We start from the raw sequence: 19,822 nt of genomic DNA on the forward strand, positions 1-19,822 counted from the left end.
ACGAAGTATGATATATACTCAACTTTTCATTATGATCTTCTCACTCTTCTCATATGATATAGGTATATCCCAACCATGTAACAATAAATCTTCGAACCCTGCAAGTGTTAAAAAGGCTTAAATGGATTTTATGAGTTTGCATCAAAAGGTATAGGATTGAGAATTCACCTTATTATAAATGTTGTATCCTTTGGTAATATGAGGAAATTATTATCCTAGAAAATTCTCAGAATGATATTGTTGATGGTAATATGTTTACTTAATATAAGAAAATTAGTTACTATAAAACCCTAGACTATAAAATGAAGTTTTTGAGTTTTTCTTCTTCTTTGTCTTAGTATTGGTTTTCTGACTCTGATCAATCTTTTGGGTTCTGTTTTCTTGCAGCTTTGGGTGAAGGTATAGACATGTAAGTACAGTCTTGTTCTTTTTTCATCCTATTTTTTTTAAATCCTCTGTTTTGATTAAAAATGAATGCAGCTAAAGCGAATGGAAGATGAGTGTGGGAGGCTCAACAAGGGGAAGATGATGTTGAGCACGAGCCGATTGTATCTTCTTGGGGTCTTGGGTAGTCTCTTCTGTAGGATTCTCTTTTTCCTTGTAAACCGATTAGAGTGTGAGTGTAATGGTTAGTGATCTTCGTGTACAAACCCGTGGAAGTGGTTTCCATGTCATCTGTGGAATTGGGGACTAAAAGGTCCTAACCGGATGTACCCGTTTTAACATGACGAACCGGGTAAACATATCGTGGTGTTCTTAGATTATTCAAGGTTCATGGTTCTTAAGGTCTATCAATGGTGATCAAAGGAAGATTGATTCTCAACACCAAATCTGTTACTATCATTTATGAGCTGTATATATCGTCAATTATTTTTGAACTGTATACATAAAACTTTTAACACTAATGAAAAATCTAAAGGTATCAAGTCTCAAACAAAGTTACACTGAAAGAAATCTTTAAAAGAAATATATCATAACATTATTTTTAGACTACTCATTCTCTTTGACATCCTTTACCTTCATTTGCACCTCTTTCACATCAACTAAATCAGTAACCTCAGCCCTATAAACATAAAACCTAACCACGACCAAGAACAAGACGAAGTTAACCAAATTTAAAGCCGCAAAGAACAAGTAATAATAATCCAACCTAGACTCATTAAGATTGTTCAAAATCCATCCCCTTCCTCGCTTTTTCGTTATCTCAGAAACCGTTGACAGCAAGAAACTACTCATAAAATTCCCAACGGCTAAACTCGTTGTCGAATACGATGTTCCTAGACTTTTCATGCTCTCAGGAGCTTGGTCGTAGAAAAACTCGAGCTTTGCAACTTCTAAGAACGAATCAGCCATACCCATTAGCACAAACTGAGGAAGCAACGCAAAGATAGTCAAGGGTAGCTCTACTTTGGTTTGGTGTATGAGTCCATGTTCAGCAGCGACATTGAGTCTATACCTGTTACAAAAGTAAGTGTTAAGGAAAACTATAATGCAATACAAAATAAAACAGAACAATTATGTTACTAATGACATGTTTTTACTTATAATGGGATTATTCTAATTGTCAATTACGTTTAGAATGAAACTCATACACTATTTTCAGTCGTTCAATATTCTTAATGTTAATCCTATACATCTATAAGTTTTATGCATTGAATTAATATTTAGGGAAATTCTCGGAAACAGCACATTTTCAAGTTTTAGTTTCAACCTAGCACCACTAAATAAAATTTCCAAGAATAATACAAATTTTAATATGATAATGATATTTAATTCATCATTAATCTTGTAACTTGTAAGAACAAATTATTTTCAAAATTTTATATTTGATTTTTGTTTAAAGATGAAAGCTCAGTGAATACCTCTCAGTGCCAGATGCGACGATCATGATGACGATGTGGAAGACGAGACCAATGCCCATTCGTTGAAGCAGAGTAACGCCTCTTGGATTTCCAGTGAATTTTCGAGTTAGCTTGACAAAGACTCGATCGTATATGACTATAGAGATGAGCATTGAGAGCGTGACGAAGCCGCCTAGACTCGCTGGTGGGATGCTGAAATTTCCAGTGATCTTTCGGTCTAAAGTGGTTCCTTGTTTGACAAATAAAGTGTTGATTTGAGCGATCATCATGCTTGGGACGAAGGTTATGAACAATACAGGTAACATTCTCAACATCTGTTTTGTTTCTTCAACTTCTGTGATAGTACACAGATTCCATTTATGGGTTGTTCCTGATTTGAGTGAAGCTCTGTCCAAGAATCTGCGCTTTGCAAAAGGGATGTCAATTAAGATTATTATTTTTTGTTTCAAAAAAGAATGTCATTCTTTATTTGCAATGCGATTTTACATTACTCTATTTTAAAAATTTTGAATAATCAAAAATTTGTTATGTACTCATTTTTATTTAGTTAATTATAAATTGAATAAGGGCATTTAGTATATTTTTGCAATATTGTCAGTTGGCTTGAAATGTATTTAAATGACAGTACTATGTTAATATCGCAATTTTGATATGCTTTGAGATATAAGAGTTTTAAAAACCAAAATGACTAGTCTTCAAATATACACATTACCTTAGACTTGAAGTGGGCTGGATCGGAAAGGCACCTTTACGCTCATATTCCAGTGAAGGCAGCTCGTGAAAGTGTGCGACGTCATGTGTCATCGGCTCTTTGGCTTTGCGAAGTGAAGCCACAATGACTCGAGCCATCTTCGTGAAAGGACTTCCCGTGGGGAGTTTATGACGATAAAACGGAGTCCCCATCAAGAAAATAGAAATGGATATAGCTAGACCTATTGTCGGAAGTCCATATCCCAAGGCCCAGCCTACGTTATCTTGAACATAAACAAGAACAGTGTTTGCGAAGAGTGTACCAAAGAAGATACTAAACATCCACCAATTGAAGAATGATAGTTTCTGAGTCTTCTCCTTTGGGTCGAATACGTCGAATTGATCGGCTCCTATGGTAGATATGTTCGGTTTTGTACCGCCTGTACCGATCGCTAATGTGTATAACGCTCCAAAGAAAACCGCTAACTGTAAAACCGAAGCCTTTTTGCAGTCTTCCGCATTAGCCGTTGAACATTCTGGTGGTTTAATTCCCGGTATGGATACTGATAATGTTAAGACCAACATCCCCTGTAATTGATAAATGACTAAACCGGTTATCTCGGAGTTGTGGTTTAACCGGATGAATTAGTCTTTCATAATCTTGTTCAAAAAATTTACTATCACAACTTCTCTATATATCAAAATATCACTTTTTCAAGTAAAAGTATTTAGTGTTTGTGTTTACAAGTTTAAGATTATATTGTTACATGATTTGATGTTGTGGCATTTTTGTTGTTATTATAGAACATCGTCTATAGTAAATGTAAACTAATGCAAATATATAACAACTAGGATACTAGACTATTAGTTACTCAGTTTCAGTGGCGGAACTAGGTGGACAGTGGATAATTTTACTTAGAATTTTAATAATGTCGTGGATGAAAATTTGAATTTATAAATACTATTACTAGTGTGTAGTTTTGTCCGGCTAAAAATTCATTTTAGATACGCCACTGCTCAGTTTTGTGCATCTGCAAAAAGTGTATATGTAGGAGTAATAGATAAGTCTTCGGAATATTTAATTCCATTTATGGTTTCTTGTTTTCGTCCACAACTTTTTAGTGTGTGGGAACATTTTGTAAAATTTTCGATCAAGACAAAAAATTAAAGAGTACTAATGATTTTTCAAATCAAAGTCAATTGTTTCTTATCTGTAAAAGTATCCCACGCTTCAGTCAGAAGATAAAAAGACGGATGCATACTCGAGTGTATACGAACAAAAAGTCTGAACTGGTATACTATTCTAACGTGGAATTTGGACCGGTCCTTGTCTTATCTTTTTTCTGTCTCGTTGACTCAGTTTTCAAAGTTAAATATCTGAAACTGAAATTGAATATTCAAGATCGAACAGTACAAAAATAAATAAATGGCTTATGGCTAAGCAACGCCGCTTAATATAGAGAGCAAGCGGTGGGCTAGCAAGCGGTGCGACGAATTTGGGTAGGGGTGGGCACACAACTACATATTACTTGCTCCGTACTTACTACTTATTGATACCTGATCCGTAAATGGGGTAGTTGGTTTGACTAAATAAAATATCAAGTAATCTATTTAAACAATTCGTAAGTATAAAACAAATGTCAAATATTAAAATAAAAGTAATTACTTAGCGTTGTTTGGGTTGTTGTTCATTTTTATAAACAAAAAAAATTATATCATAGTAAAATAACTCATTATATAATCAAACATAAATGATATATATTTATATAAACATTTTAGAATTTTCTCTTTCTTATATATTCAGTGTCCTGAATTAACTAAATCGTAAAAAACAATTAAATTCTTTATAAATATAAAGTTATTTAGCTTTGAATTCTAATAAATTGTCAAATAATTTACCAATAATTATCAAGTAACAAATAATAAAACAAAATAAGTAACTTACAAATCTTATTTTTAGTAAGTATTTGAAACTAGAAATACTCATTTTTAACAAATCAAATACAAATCCAAATTTGTAGTATTTGTACAAACCGAATACTAAATATACCAAAAATACTAAATACTCGGTTTGTACCCACCTCTAAATTCTTTAGGTGCACATTCAAATCGAATAGTTTCAACTTTTCCTATTAATATATTTTTAGATAATGATTAAATGTTATGGACCCTATGGTATTTCTTATTGGTATTGTATTTTGAGTTATTAGATGATACTCCTTCGTTTTTAAAAGATAAATTTTTTAGTATTTTACACATATTAAGAAAACTCATTAAACTACCATAATAAATGTATTGTTTTCTATAATTTTCAGTTTTCAATAACTTTTAACCAATAGTAATTTAATAAAACCAATAATTTTCTTGAAGTTTACAATTTTTTCATAGAAATAAACAAAAAATACGTCTTTTTGAAAAAAATATTTTTTCTAAAAAGTTTATTATTAAGAAACGGAGGAAGTATATTATACTAAGACATTAGCTAGTATTTCTTAAGCAAAACAGATTTTTGAATTTTTAGTAACATCCTAAAATATTGTTATTTAGAGTGTATATTATTTGCCATGTTGAGCTGGAGCTCTAGCTAAAACGTATTCCCTCTGTTTTTTAATGATAGACTTTTTAGAAAAAAAGTTTGTTTCAAAAAGATGTATTTTTTGTGTTTTCTATGAAAAAATTGTAAACTTCAAAAAAATTAATTGACTTTATGGAATGACTATTGGTTAAAAGTTATTGAAAATTGAAAATTACAGAAAACAATACATTTATTATGGTAGTTTAATGTGTTTTCTTAATATGTATGAAAATACTAAAAAATATATTCCCTCTGTTTCAAAATACTTGAAGTTTTAGGTTGAAGCACAACTATTAAGAAACTTGTTTTTTATCCAAAAAATATCATTAAAATATAAATTAAAAATTATTTAACCAATCACAAAACTAACTATAAAATATGATTGGTTACACAGTTTTTGATAAAGTTAAAAGCTACATTGAAATATGAAAACATCATTTATTTTGAAACATCAAAAACTCTCTAAAACATCATCTATTTTGAAACGGAGAGAGTATATTTTAAAAACGGAAAGAGTATAAAATAATATTGTAGCAAGTTCCCCTCGAAGTTATAACCTTGCGTTTGACACTCTAACTAGTTGCCATGAGGCCAACTTGTGCCTCCGACACAAAAACAAAAAAAGAAAAATCAAGTTGCTGCATGTTCCTTATGTTTTATGATAAGTGTTACTCCCTCCGTTTTTTAATATAAGTCGTTTTACAGCTACGCACGCAGATTAAGAAAATCATTAACTTTTTATATTTTCTAAACAAAAACATCATTAATTATTTACCTAACCACAATTCAACCAATAGAAAAATAGAAGATATATTACCATTGGTCATACAACATTAACTATTAATAAATTTTACATAGAAAATCGAAAACGACATATAATTTGGAACAAAAAAGTTTCTCTAAAACGACTTATATTAAAAAACGGAGGGAGTATTTTAATATTTTTTTTCTTGTTATACAAAAATGTTACTTTATAATTCCAATGCAGATTATACTTACTTTCAGATGAAAATTAATTGCAAATTACATTGATTTTATAAATAATTTTATTTATCTTAAATATTATTAGTCAGAGAGGTGTAATTAATAACAACGTATATATATTTCAGTAGCTTTCTTAATATGTATGAAAAGTATCATTGTGACTTATTCAGAACGGAGTATAACCTAGTAATGAATACTAGTATTATTTTATATGTGAGCATGCCGTTGATTTTACTTTTCAAAAATATGACAAACATGGAATGTGAAAGAGAGTGATCCGTGAAAACTGTCCACAAATAATACTGTTGGCAAGAAAATCATATTCTTGAATCGTCACGTGTTTGGGTTCGCACACCTAGATTCACGTTTGTGAGCATACTTACCTAACTTGGTTCTCTAGTGATCACGACTTTAATATGTTCAAAATAGTAAGTATCACTTTGGCATCAAATAGTTAATGTTTGTATGTTTTGACTGGTTATAGAAGAAGGTAGATACATACCGAAAAATAGATAGCGCAGGAAATGACGAAAGTGATATAGCGACCGAGATGAGCGTCTGCGACATAAGCACCTAAGATGGGAGTGAGCCAACTAGTCCCAACCCAGTTGGTCACATTGTTTGACGAGTTGACTGTTCCTTGGTGCAGTTTAGTAGTCATGTAGATCACTAGGTTGCTTGATATCCCGTAATAAGCCATACGTTCAAATACCTCGTACACTAAGCATAATACAACATTTCATTAGTTTATAGTGAAGGAATATCAAACATATTAACGACTAGTGAGATTGTAAGAAAAACTTTTCTGATGAAAAAAGTGTATGAAACTAATCTATAAATTATTTTCATAATAACTTATATGTTATCATTGAGGGTAAAAAGGAAATTTTAAAACTATGAAATTATGAAACAATAGATATATGATAATATGAATTATCATTTTACTTTGACCATTAATTTTAAGCTTATCTTGTTAATTTTGAGTAAATCTATTTTCTAATTCCTAATACTGCTAGTGAGTTTCTAGTGTTGCAGACCAACAGTCATATGGAAAATAAATAAGCTGGTGATATTTTATGACCTCAAATTTTATCACATGTACTTTCTAAATCGGATAAGATACGTCACATATCTTTACTTTCTCTCGTCACCATTGAAAAGTTTCCGAGAGTCATGGCAGATTTTAAGATAATACTATCCCATCATCTCCAAAACAATGAAAATAAAAAAATACTGTTAAAATAAACGCATAATCATGTGTGTTAATCTATTTAATTGTATATATATTTGGAACAAAGATCATTAATAGAAATGAAAGAATAAATACCGACGACGAAGGAACAAGCTTTCCATCGACCCCTAATGGATCTTCGAACAGGATTACCACGAAGGTCAACAGTTCCATCTTTTGTGTAATCATCTCCTACCTCTTCTACTGTCATTTCTCTCTCTCCTCTATATCTTTTCTCTCTATATTTTTTTTCTTTGTTCGGTAGTTTCTGTGTATTCTAATAATGTGGATATTTGTGTGAAGAGAGTCGGCACTTTTGTCTCATATATATACAAAAGAGATGCTGGCTCATTTAGATAAAGAGAATCTTTTGACTGTACATAAAATAATTACTGACTGAAAACTAACTAAATTAATTATTGAAAATTTATATAGATAGTCCAATTAGGAGATGTTTTAGAAAATTCGACTATCTAACTACCTTGATTAGCAAATAACTATTATCTGCTAGCTCAGCACCATGACTTGTCTTCTCATAATACACCTCGCTTGACCATATGAAACGATCTATATACTGTTTAAAAATATGCAAAGAGAGTGAATGTTTCTACATTTAAAAAGATCCCGAGATTGAATGCTCGACATGTAATACTAGTCCAGAAATAAATATAAAACACTCGTCCATGGAGTCGTCACATAAAACAAAAGTAAACTGTAGATTTAATATACAAAATTTTACTATAATAAGAAAATAAAGTATTAGGGAACGTGAAAGCTACTAAACTAAATATTTTGCATGCTTTGATAATAATAATGAAACGAAAATAAGAATAAGTACGGTTTATTTTTTCTTATGAAGATGAACAACTCATGAACCTTTCAGGTTTAGCTGGTTGGTAAAGATCTCACGAGTGATACGCTGAACTCCTATTTTTCAATTTCCACTTGTAAACATTGATTTGGATTTAGTTTTAGTTCTAATATAATTACTCTTTGTCACTAAAATAATTCTGTAACTTGGTCATACAATAAGTTTCGTTGTAACGTGTGCAAATGATTCCAATAAACATTGCTTGAAGAAGCAAATTGATTTTGAGATCAATTAATTTATAGCAACTTACTATATAATGACAAATGAGTTTGGGTTTTTAAAGTTTCTGCACTTCTTACAATTTTGCCTGCTCATTGCGAATCATGAATATTTAATTTAATTTTAAATGTATTGCGAGTTATATTTGTTGATTTAACTACTAGCTGTCATTGTTATTGTTGAATATATGAAGCAAAGATATATTTTCACGCTTTCACACCAGCTGTTTTTTTTTTGTGAATTTTTAATTCCGTTACGATTAGTTCCTCTATAAATCTAGATAGCTAAAATGTCTAAAACTCTTTGTCAACAATGACGAAGAAAATCCTATGTTGATGCTCCTGATTCAAATTTCTAAAAAACAATTTTTCTTATTAGCTTTAGAAACTATTCAAAACTAAAGTTTTCAATATGTTTATTTGTATCATTTCTCAATTTTATGTAATATCTCTCCATTACGAAAGACAACCCCGTTTAACATGTGAGATATGAAAAACACAAACATAACTTAAATAGAAAACTTTTTTTTTCCTATTTCTAGATTTTTTATTGTGTTTATCTTAACATATTAAACATCTAATAATATGTTAAGTTTCCACAAGCTTGGAATTATCCAACACTCACCCCCTTAATTCTAATTTGAATTAGGAAAATCAATTTCTTGAACTCCGATTAAGCTCCTCGCATTCTTGAACTTAATCATAAAGTAATCATATTTCTCCACATCATTGTGTGTGAATCCATCTATTGGATTCACATCTTTCTCAAGGTTAGACTGGATGCTCTCCTCGCTTCCGTACCACCTCTTCGTAGAATTGGCCAATTCTTGTAGAATCATCTTCTGACCTCTTCACTTAAGTTGCGATGAGTCTTGCGACTAAAGCTCATTTCAATGATAACTATGGTCACGTCCGCCATCTTGCGTACGTTAGCTCTGGTAAGGATGCCGGCCTTCTAGTTCGCATTTATCTCTGGTTCGTCTTCAGCCTTTGAGATCTTTAACCTTGACTTCACTGGTACGTGAGTTTTGATGTGATTTTGTTCATATTGAGAGCTTTACTTTTGAGTAGTTTCTAAAGCTAATAAGAAACGTTGTTCTTATAATTCATGTGTTTCTAGTGATTAGAATTGGTATCAGAGCCAGGCTGGGCCATTACCATCATTAAAGAGCCTCAGGTTGGAGACTCAAATCTAAGCTTAAGATAAAGTTTAGATTTTGGCGACAAGAGGAGAGATCACGAAAGCAGATGGCTGACGTGACTAGGACTCCACGCACAAAGGACTTTGGATCTGCATCCATCCAATGTCTGATGTTGACATCGACAAACTACACAGTCTGGTCGATGAGGATGAAGGTTCTACTTCGTGTTCATGAAGTTTGGGACACAATCGAACCCGGTTCAGATGATCAAAAGAAGAACGACGTTGCGATAGCTCTTTTGTTTCAATTTGTTCCCGGGACATTGATTCTCAAGGTGAGAGAACAAACCGCATCAAGAACGCCATCAAATCGTGACACCTAGGAGCTGATCGTGTAAGGGAGGCGAGACTTCAGACGTTGATGACGGAGATGATCGTAGAAATTTCGAGTGTAACACATGTGTAGCAGAGAAGCAAACTAGACATTTGTTCCCGCCTATTATACTATTGAAGAAAAAGCATGAGGTATTCGATCGGTTCAAAGGGTTGAAGGAACCCATTAAAACCTTTCTCATCGATATAGGGGAGAGTTTATCTCAGCTAGGTTCATTCTGCTTTGTGAAGAAAGTGGATTTGAACCTATTATGGCCAAGATGGATTCTATCACAAGAAACAAGACGGGTGAGTGGATAGATCGGCTGGTGTTAAACATATCGGGGTATGTGACACAAAGGTGGAAGTGTGTAACACGATCCACGCAAGGGTATGTGACACAAAGATGGAAGCATGTAACAAATTTCAATTTTATGGAATATCTTTCCGTTATATCTCTATTTATATGAAAAACAATTCTCTTTAACATGTGAGATATGAAAAACTCAAACTTAACCTAAATAGATTTTTTTTTTTTAGATTTAAATTTCTTTGTTAACTTTATTTTAAAATAATAATATGTTAAGTTTCCACGAACTTAGAATTATCCAATATTGATTAAGATCTTTACCTCTCTGGCCCACCCTTTTTTGTATTTTCTCTATCTAAAAAGCCATTATAAAAATTGATACTCCAAACCAAACAAAGTTCCGATGAGCCTAATTATCTATTGCTTAATGAGCGTCGAATCATTGATTATATATTACTAGGGTCAGTTCGCGTGGGATAAGATTTATGTATGATATAAAAAAAAATATAATTGTATCTTATTTTTGAATGTGTTTTATAAGCTTTTGTAAGAAATATGTATTATAATATTTAAGGTTTTTAAGAATGTTGGTGTGTAGAGGTTATATGTTAGTATATTCTTTAGTTTATTTTAAGATTTTAAAAATCTTACTAAATTTAGCCGAATTCTTTAAAAATTTGATGTGAAAATAATATTCTAGTTCTTTAACTTCAAAGATTAAATATTCTGAATTATATAAATAAATTTTGTGTAAAATTCACGTATAACTTTATCTAATTTTTACATAATTTTAAACGATCATTTATATATTATGATCAATACTTTTAGTGTTTATATTAGGTATTGCATATCTATTTGTATTCTATGTTTACAAAATTGTATATTTCATTTAACGTTTGATTGTTTATTTTTCTAATGTGTTTTTGTGTTTTACTTGTTGTCAAATATATTTTGCAACATTGTACTATTTTAGTTATTACCTTCCTTTTAGGTTATATCTTTTCATTTTAATGAAAACACATCCTCATCTGATCTTTGTATACATCTAAATAAAATTAACATTTTTTATATTTGTATTAGTGTTGTTAGGGATCATAATTTGTATTAGGAATAAAAAAAATTTGTTATTGTAATTGTTATATAGTTTCTTAAATGTTTGCTCAAATTTAATATATACATATAGCAAATGGAATATAATTTTTATTATTTCGGTTAGGTTTAACACATACAACATTGGGTTTATTTTCTCTTGTGTACATACTTTTGAATTTACTGGTAGATTAGTTCATTATATTCTTTTGGAATCAATAATTTAAATAATCCAAAATGCAAGTACATAATTCACTGTTATAGAGTTTTTCTAAAAGTTTGGTAAATACATTGAAAACAAAATATTAATTATTACTATTCAGATAAAGATATTACTGGATTTTATATATTATTATATTTAGAGACTAAATAAACTTTTTTATCCAAATAGTTGATTATATTTAAATAACAAAAAAAATTATTCATTATTTTCGAATATTGTTTTTTTCAAATTAACTATCTCATATAGAATAAATTTATATATATTTTGAGAAGCCCATTAATCAATGTTTATTCATAAAATATGTTTCCTAGATAAAAATTAAAATGAAAAAAAAAACAATTTACAACTCCTTAAGACAACATGATCAATTAAAAACAAAAAAAAAACTCTCTTAGTTGATCATAGTAGAGTAAGAAAAGTCTTGCTAGTATTGTTGATATTGGAACCATTCGATTACCACCCATTAAATGTGTAAGAATGTATATTGTTTGAAAAGTTTAAACTTTCAAAATCACTAAAATTCATCATTAAATATGCAAGAATGTAAAATTTGGCCATTCATTGAGAACCATTTTACTAATACATGAAATCAGCTGTTGGGGTCAAAATTGGTCACGATGGAATCAATATCTGAAAGTCCGTAAAAATCGGACTGAACGTTTTTACGAAAAGTAACCTTCGTAAAGAAATTTTTACGAAGAATCTCACGGTAAAATCGTGTTCAAATCTCGATTGAATCAAATACCGGCTGTCCCAAGGTAACAGACGCGTATCTAAAACTATATTGTAAAATGGTTATCATAATATATAAAATGGGTAGACTAATAAGAAAAAAAGAAAGTGTAAATGTAAGTTGATATTGGCTATTTTCGTACTATATCTAGACTGGATGCAAATGTTCTCATTTGGATATTATTGCATCAATATTTAAATGTAAATGTTGCATCTCGAAACAAAATTTATAATATCTAAAAGTTTAGATGAAGGAGAGTGTCAATGATTTGTAGGGAACTCATAACGTGGCAATTTGTTAGTGGTTGAGCAAACCGACGGCTATGCTGGGTTGGATTGCATCTTATATGGACGGCGATGATGTTTTTTGTCGGAGCTAACGTCGGATCGGTTTCAGGCGTGCCACCTTTTTTCAAAATCACATGGAATGGACCCCCACTCCCGTTCTTCAGTGTGATTCAATACTTATGTGATGGATTCGTTGAGGAGGCTTTTATATGTGGCCCGTTCATGCTGCATGTTACCTTGAGTCTCTATCCTAGTCCAAGGGGTGTTAACTCATATTTGTTTCCTCAGGTGTATTAGTAGTAATTCATTGATTATAAAGATGATAGTCATCTTTAATCTTCATAATCATAAGTCCTTATAGTTTGCTATCCAACATATGTATTTCTCGCAATTTTTCTTGTTTTCATCTATAATATATTTTTACAGTATAGAAAAGTAATATCGATGTTGCTTAAATTAAAAAAACTTAGAAACCTTAGATCATCTCTAATGTAGAACTCTATTTTTCTTTCAAAATGAAGTAAAAATAAAAATAAAATAAAATTGCTTTAACTCTACTCCATTTTCTACTCCATAATGAAGTGATGAACAAACAAAAAATAGATTACTCCATTTATGGAGTAAATTTCATTATGGAGTGAGATATGGAGCTGGGTTGGAGGATTCCTTATTCCATATTCATTTTTACTCCATTTTAAAGAAAAAAATAGAATAGGGATGGAGATGCCCTTGGTCATACTTCGCTGCAATTAAATTAAAGAAACTTCTCGAATTTATTATGTGTTTTGCTTTCGGAAGAATGAAATTCTGGATCCATAAAAGGTTTTGTATATATAAAATTTAAATACGTTCTTTATTTATATAGTTTCAATAATTTTGTTTGAAATGGAAGCATTGTATGATCTAAATGTCTGAATAATGAGTGAATATCAAGTTTATGCAATCGTCTTAAAAAAGTTGTAAGCAAAGTAAATAATGTAAGAAACAGATTAAGTCTTTCGCGGATCAGAAGCTGTGTTTAGATCGTAAGAAAGAAATGGCCTGAAATTGGATAAGAATAAGTTAGTTAGCATAAATTATGGTAAATGCAATAGTATCCCTATTTATATAAAAAGGTTTGAACTTGACGTAGATGAGGAAAAACCTATGTGTAAGTCCCTTTTTTTATTAAACACTGTTAATCTGTGAATAAAATATTTTATCATAAGACCTTTGAGAATGATGGGAGTGAAAACTAATAACTAATTTAAAATTACCTTTGTCGGGAAGAAGGCCTTTGAATATTTCTTTGTAGACTATGTTCTTCACTTTCAGCTGGTGGGAATCTTCGGTTTTGATGATAGTTAATCACTTTGCTTGTGACACGTGAGAGGGCCACATAAAGTTAACCATGACAGAAGACCGGTTTAGGCAGATATAAGATAACCTCTTTTAAACTCTGGCCTTGGCTTTTGTTGATTGTCATTGCGTAGCACAATCTGATAGGAAATTGCCGCCGACGTAATGTGAATGGTAACTTTGTTTCATCATACAAAAGCACAATTCCGCCTAACTCGCCTAACTTGCCTAACTTGCCAAGCCACTCGCTAGAAGCTCATGGTTCTAACGAGCTGGGAGGCTAACTGTTGGGGTCAAAATCGGTCACGACGGAATCAATGTCTGAAAGTCCGTAAAAATCGAAAAGTAATCTTCGTAAAGAAATCTTTACGAAGAATCTCGCGGTAAAATCGTGTTCAAATCTCGATTGAATCAAATACCGGCTGTCCCAAGGCAACATACACATATCTAAAACCAGCCACGGACGAGCTAGAGTATGGCAATCGGACCACGGACAAGCCAAGCACGATCGCTACGCAGCGACCAAGCATGAACACTGCTCAGTCGCTACGTAGCGACCGAGCACACGTTCCGCTCGGTCGCTGCGTAGCGACCGAGCTCTTCTGAAACGTCAATACGACACCAATCCATGCATTCTAGTCTATCCTTCGATGCTATCTCCCGAATACCGTAGCGAATTCAGTTCATGTTTTCCGCCATTCTAAATCATCGATCAAACTTTGCGGTAAAAACCGCGGAAAATTTGTTCTTTATCGAAAGAAGTCGCAGTAAACGCTTCGAGTCGGAAAACGGCCCAAAGGGACCTAAAACGCGACTCGAGGCTCATCCTACGATTTCTTAGCCAAAAGCCCGTAAACCGTAGGACGGTTTACGCTTGGCGCGCAAGGAAGGATAAATGTCAAGTTTCCGCGGATAAATACGAAATTTTGAAGATAATTACGAAGATCGAAAAAATAGAATATCTCCATTTTATGCTATGACGACTTAAGGGCAGAAAAGTAAAAGCGTAAACCGACCTTGGAGCGAGTATATAAGGAGTCCTAGGCGAGAGGCATGAAATGAGAACTTTTCAGAGAAAACTTAGCACTTAGAGCAATTAGGCAACTTTCCGTTTTTGCTATTTCGAGCTGCGACTCAATTAGGTTTAGCCGTCTTAGGGTTGCTAGAACTAAGAATCTCGTCGACAGCTCTCGAGCCCAAGCTTATACCTTGTTGTAAATACGCTCATACGCAAATTCAGAATAAGACTTCTCTTTGCTCTCTTTTTACGATTTTTAAACTTTGTCGTTGTTATCTCGTGTTCTGATTGCTTAGCGTGTGGTATTAACAGATATCCGGGACCTCTAAGAAATTAGAGTTCTCCTACTTTTCTTATTTAAACGGAAATCGACAATACGAATATCGGTTCCCACATCAGCCAATCTTGCAGAGAACAACAAACGTAAATGGTAGGTTAGACGGTTAAAATATTATTCAACCAAGTAACCAAATGTAGAACATGAATAGCACCAAACAACAAACGTAAACTCTCATGATCATAAGTTCCGAACAATATGAGAAAATGTTAATAGCATTCATCAAAGTTGCAATGATGAGTATATAGTAACTAGCCTGAAATTAAATAAGGAACAAAGATGTAAGAAAGCTGGAGAGAGTATTATTGATAAATAAAACAGCTGGAGATTACGATTAGCTCCACTCGTCTCTTTTACACAAATAAAGAGAAGAATATGAAGAAACATAGTAAAATAGCTTCATTCACTAAAAATTGGTGCATTGCTATATTTGTTCTTCATCTTTACAACTGAAAAAGTATTAACACAAATTTGATAGAACATGAATTTTGAGGACTCTAAACTGAAGAAACCAAGGAATCACACCTTTGATCATGTTTTCATAAATCAGAAGAGCATGATGTTACTTCCTCTGCTAGCCACAGTCCGGTGAAGAGAGTCAGCAACCAAAATTGAAAATGTTAAGCAACAAATAAAGCTTGGAACTTACATTCATTTGACTCTGAATAGTTCTTGTCTCTTCTTTTGTCTTGTAAGAGGTTTTTTCCCATTGTACGCTGTGAAATCTTTTTGTATTTCTTCCCTCAACAAAGAAACAGAAAATTTCAGTTTCTGTGAATCTCCATCACCACCTCCTTCGTTACTACCTCTCTTGACGCCAGTGATCCTCGTGGACTCATCTCCAGGTTCATTATAAGCAGCTCGCATCGTCATCGGATTCCAAGGCGGAGCTCCTGCTACGACATCATCGCCTCCATTTCTTAAAGAGTAAATACCTTTGGTTTCCCCTGAAACAGAGTTCGATACATCTCAGAATAGAGAAACAGAGAGAAAATTAACGGAAAATATTAAATCACACGATTATATAAATTTTAATAACCTCCTTACTTTTACATCAACCACCGCGCTTGACATTCTTAGCCTCCCAGAAACATTCAAGGATCTCGTCCTTTCATACCTCTAGTTGTTCATCCTCGATCAGATGAAGAAGATGATAAAGTTTCAGAGGAAAAAAAAAGGAAACGAAGAGAAGAATCTAACATATATTTATACTGAACCTACACTGCTTCTCAGATCCAAAAGCACTTTGAAGACAGATCGTGGGAGAGGAAATCAAGGGGAGTAAATACGAAGACATAAATCAGACCGTTTCAAGCCGTGAGAAGAAGCGTAAACGTCACCGGCGAGCCGCCACGAAGGGGAGCGACGAACCTCGTTTCTTTGCTTCAGACGTTCTAGGGTTACGCTTCAGACGTTCTAGGGTAGAGGCGTCATTGATATATCCGGGCCGGATAACACTCACAACCAAACAAAGCCCAATCGCACAACAAGTAGACGAAGCCCATGACGCCAAGGTTAAATGAAACGCTGCGTGGAAGGAATGTGACACGTGTCAAGCTGTCGTGCAACGAATTTCTTACCTTGCGTCCTTGTTGGCATACCTAGGAGAGAAGCAAAGCTTCTTATATTTATAAAGATATCTTCGGTAGAATATTTTCCAAAAAAAGAATGAATCACAATAAACTCTTTCTCTTTTGGTAATATATTGAGATTTGAATTATTTTCAAGTGATAACCAGCAAAAATATTTTATACTAGTTGATGGCCTGCACCTTGTGCAGACTATATTCCTAACAATTTTTAATTCTAATATTTATTTGTATATAAAAATTTATTTGAATTCTTTTCAAGTGATAACCAACAAAAATATTTTATATAGTTGCATAATTTATACAATTGGATATTATATATAAAATAAAAAATATACGTACCAACAAATAAATAGTTGTAAATTCTCTTAGTTTAGTGGTTTGACCAAGGGTTCATTAATATTTCCACACCAGGAGGTCTGGGTTTCAATTTCTGGAGAATGCAGAATTATGCGAATTAAAGGAGAAAAGACTTACAAGAGATCTGCAGCATGGCACAAGGAGTACCGTCAAGCGTAGATCCCATAGGACAGCTCAGGTGATGCAGTCGGGCGTGAATCCTCATACGGCGGGTAAAATTATCGACTGTAGAATCGTCTGTAATATTTTTCATAGTTGTAATAACATAATTATCCAGCGGAGTTGATTACACTAAGAGACATTTTTTACTTTCTATTACACCTAGAGACACTTTTTACATGTGACACACTTTGTTGTGGGCTATCAACAGATTGTGGATAATTTTGCCCTTAATGAAAAGGACAGTTGTGGATGGGTGATTTGAGACGAGTGATGTGTGGTTGGGTGGTTTGTGGACGGGTGATGTGTGGACGGGTGATGAGTAATGTGATGTTAATGTGTTTATTAGGGGTGGGCACTTTACCCGATATCCGAAGTGGCACCCGAACCCGATCCGAAAAAACCGAACCGAAATCCGAACCGAAGTAGCAAAATACCCGAACGGGTATTGAATAAGGAGAGATTGGATACCCGAACCCGAACGGATAATACCCGAACCCGAATGGATATCCGAATATAACCGAACATATGTATAATTAACCTTATGTTTCTAGTTTATATCTCTCATTTTATATAAAATATTTATATTGATACTACACATAATTTAAGTTCATATGATATACATACAATTACGGAAAAATGATTTGCTACTCACTTAAAATGCATGTCAAGTTTTTTATTTCAAAAATTAACAAAAAGTTATATCCAAAATTAAAAAAAATAACTAAATTAGTGTCTTTTTAGTTTTAAAATGTTATGTCCAAATCTATTAACCATTCAATCTATTAAAAATAAAAAAATTAGTTAACTAAAAGTTATATTTTTAAATACAATAAACTTGAGAAATGAAAATTTTAATTTTTTTTTTCAAAATCTAAATATCCGAACCCGATCCGAAATAACCGAATCCGAACTAAAAATACCCGAACCCGACCCGAAGTACAGAAATATCCGAACGGGTTCTAGACCTCTATACCGAAATACCCGAAAATCCGAAATACCCGACCCGAACCCGAACGGGTACCCGAACGCCCACCCCTAGTGTTTATAGTAGATAACGTGGACAAACTCTCTGTTTTGATTCCATAAAACTATACAATAATAAGTGGACATGGACTCATGTTACTAAAATTATACCATAAAACGTGGATACGAACTCTGTTATCTCCAATACAAACACTTGGCTTCTTTAGCTCAATTGATAAATTATCTGCAGTTAAACTTCAATCAAGATGAGAAAGAGATGATATTGTGAGTATGAATGGAGAGAAAAATCGAAGAAGCATTTACCTTTCGTCGGAGAGTAATAGATCTTGCATGTCACATATTTCTGATCTAAGGAATTTGCACTTTGTCATGATGTGGATGGATGTAATTTTGATTAGAGTTGAATTTAGATCCCGAAATGATGAATAGAATCAAATGAATATTATCCATGTCCACAACTAGTTTATAATTATGTTAAGATGTTCATGTCCACAACTAATTTATAATTCTGTTATCCACGCTTTCGTGTCTACGTCCACTTTTTGTTTACACATTAATATATATAATATATATATATGAACATGAATCTCAAAAAATAGAGAATTTTATATATATTTTATTATGACAATTATTTTTGTTTAATATATTTTAGAACTTGGGATAAAAGTAAATAAATACATAAAGTAAAATAAGAAAAATAATAAAAAGAAATAAGAAGAGGAAAAAGATTTTCTTTAGTTTAGGGTTACAAAAGTCTTTTTAACAAAAAAAAAAGTATCTCAAGTGATAATTATCTTATAGTGTAATTTGAATGTGAGAAAATGTCTCTAGATGTAAAAAATTCCAACATAAACGCCCAAGATCGAAGTGAGCCAATTGGTCCCAACCCAATTAGTCACCCTATCTAATTGTTTGACCTTTCCTTTTTGTGCAAATCGGTAGTAATAATGTTGATCACTAGTGTTGGGGCCAACCACTAGGGTGATAGAAAGCACTAGCCCATTTAGCGTACGCTCTGTTTTTGTTCTTTCCTACTCATTTCAACAGAGCTTACTCTATAGTTTTTTAATCTCTTTTGAATCTATACTATTAAAGCAGAATACTTCTTATGAATCTGCCCCTGAATTTTCCTATTAATTACAAAACATTCTATTTCTTTTTTCAATTGTTTTAAATATTTTTCGAAAATGAAAAACCCAACAAATTTGCTACTTACATTTTCGTTTTTAAGCCCATTAAGTCGTTTTAAATCCCATTTACTCAAATATTTACGGAATCAAATCAAATAAAAAAAAATCCCCCAACTTGAGGAACACGCAGAAAAATATTTTAACTGTTTAACATGGTAATTGAATTTTCTAAAACTAATTTTAAAATATAGAGAGATTCGATTTTAAAAAAAAGATCCCCCAACTTTCTCCCCAAGTTTCTCCTAAAACCTAACACCTC

At 32.4% G+C, this 19,822-nt stretch overlaps 2 protein-coding genes and 1 long non-coding RNA gene across 4 annotated transcripts; 1 reads left to right on the forward strand and 2 right to left on the reverse strand.

Annotated features, from left to right (window-relative positions):
• Window positions 1-870: 870 nt before the first annotated feature.
• LOC103839634 (protein NRT1/ PTR FAMILY 5.2) lies at window positions 871-18,844 on the reverse strand. Of its 2 annotated transcripts, XM_009116136.3 has the most exons (5): window positions 7,439-7,796; window positions 6,614-6,831; window positions 2,575-3,140; window positions 1,863-2,261; window positions 887-1,456 (listed from the first exon to the last, which is right to left on the reverse strand). In XM_009116136.3, the coding sequence occupies exons 1-5, from the start codon at window positions 7,551-7,553 to the stop codon at window positions 991-993; spliced, it is 1,764 nt and encodes a 587-aa protein (XP_009114384.1). In that variant the 5' UTR covers window positions 7,554-7,796; the 3' UTR covers window positions 887-990. The 2 variants fall into 2 exon arrangements, with proteins under 2 accessions (XP_033136831.1, XP_009114384.1); XM_033280940.1 differs by lacking the exons at window positions 6,614-6,831; window positions 7,439-7,796 and adding an exon at window positions 18,833-18,844 and having other exon boundaries at window positions 871-1,456; window positions 2,575-3,157.
• LOC117128499 lies at window positions 9,320-11,958 on the forward strand. Its single transcript, XR_004451808.1, has 2 exons — window positions 9,320-9,448; window positions 9,552-11,958. It is a non-coding gene; the product is annotated as an uncharacterized LOC117128499 (long non-coding RNA).
• LOC103839633 lies at window positions 15,931-16,878 on the reverse strand. The gene is made up of 2 exons (XM_033278321.1): window positions 16,860-16,878; window positions 15,931-16,226 (listed from the first exon to the last, which is right to left on the reverse strand). Exons 1-2 carry the CDS (start codon window positions 16,876-16,878, stop codon window positions 15,931-15,933), a joined length of 315 nt encoding a protein of 104 aa, XP_033134212.1.
• Window positions 18,845-19,822: the final 978 nt, after the last annotated feature.

Source organism: Brassica rapa, chromosome A09, assembly GCF_000309985.2.
Source record: "Brassica rapa cultivar Chiifu-401-42 chromosome A09, CAAS_Brap_v3.01, whole genome shotgun sequence".
In the NCBI taxonomy this organism is placed as follows: domain Eukaryota; kingdom Viridiplantae; phylum Streptophyta; class Magnoliopsida; order Brassicales; family Brassicaceae; genus Brassica; species Brassica rapa.

Coding starts and splice junctions, on each gene's coding strand:
- LOC103839634 (XM_009116136.3), bottom strand. CDS start 7,553: ATGACAGTAGAAGAGGTAGGAGATGATTACACAAAAGATGGAACTGTT. Junction 6,832..7,438: donor AGCTTGTTCCTTCGTCGTCG/GTATTTATTCTT, acceptor TATTATGCTTAG/TGTACGAGGTATTTGAACGT. Junction 3,141..6,613: donor CCTGCGCTATCTATTTTTCG/GTATGTATCTAC, acceptor TATCAATTACAG/GGGATGTTGGTCTTAACATT.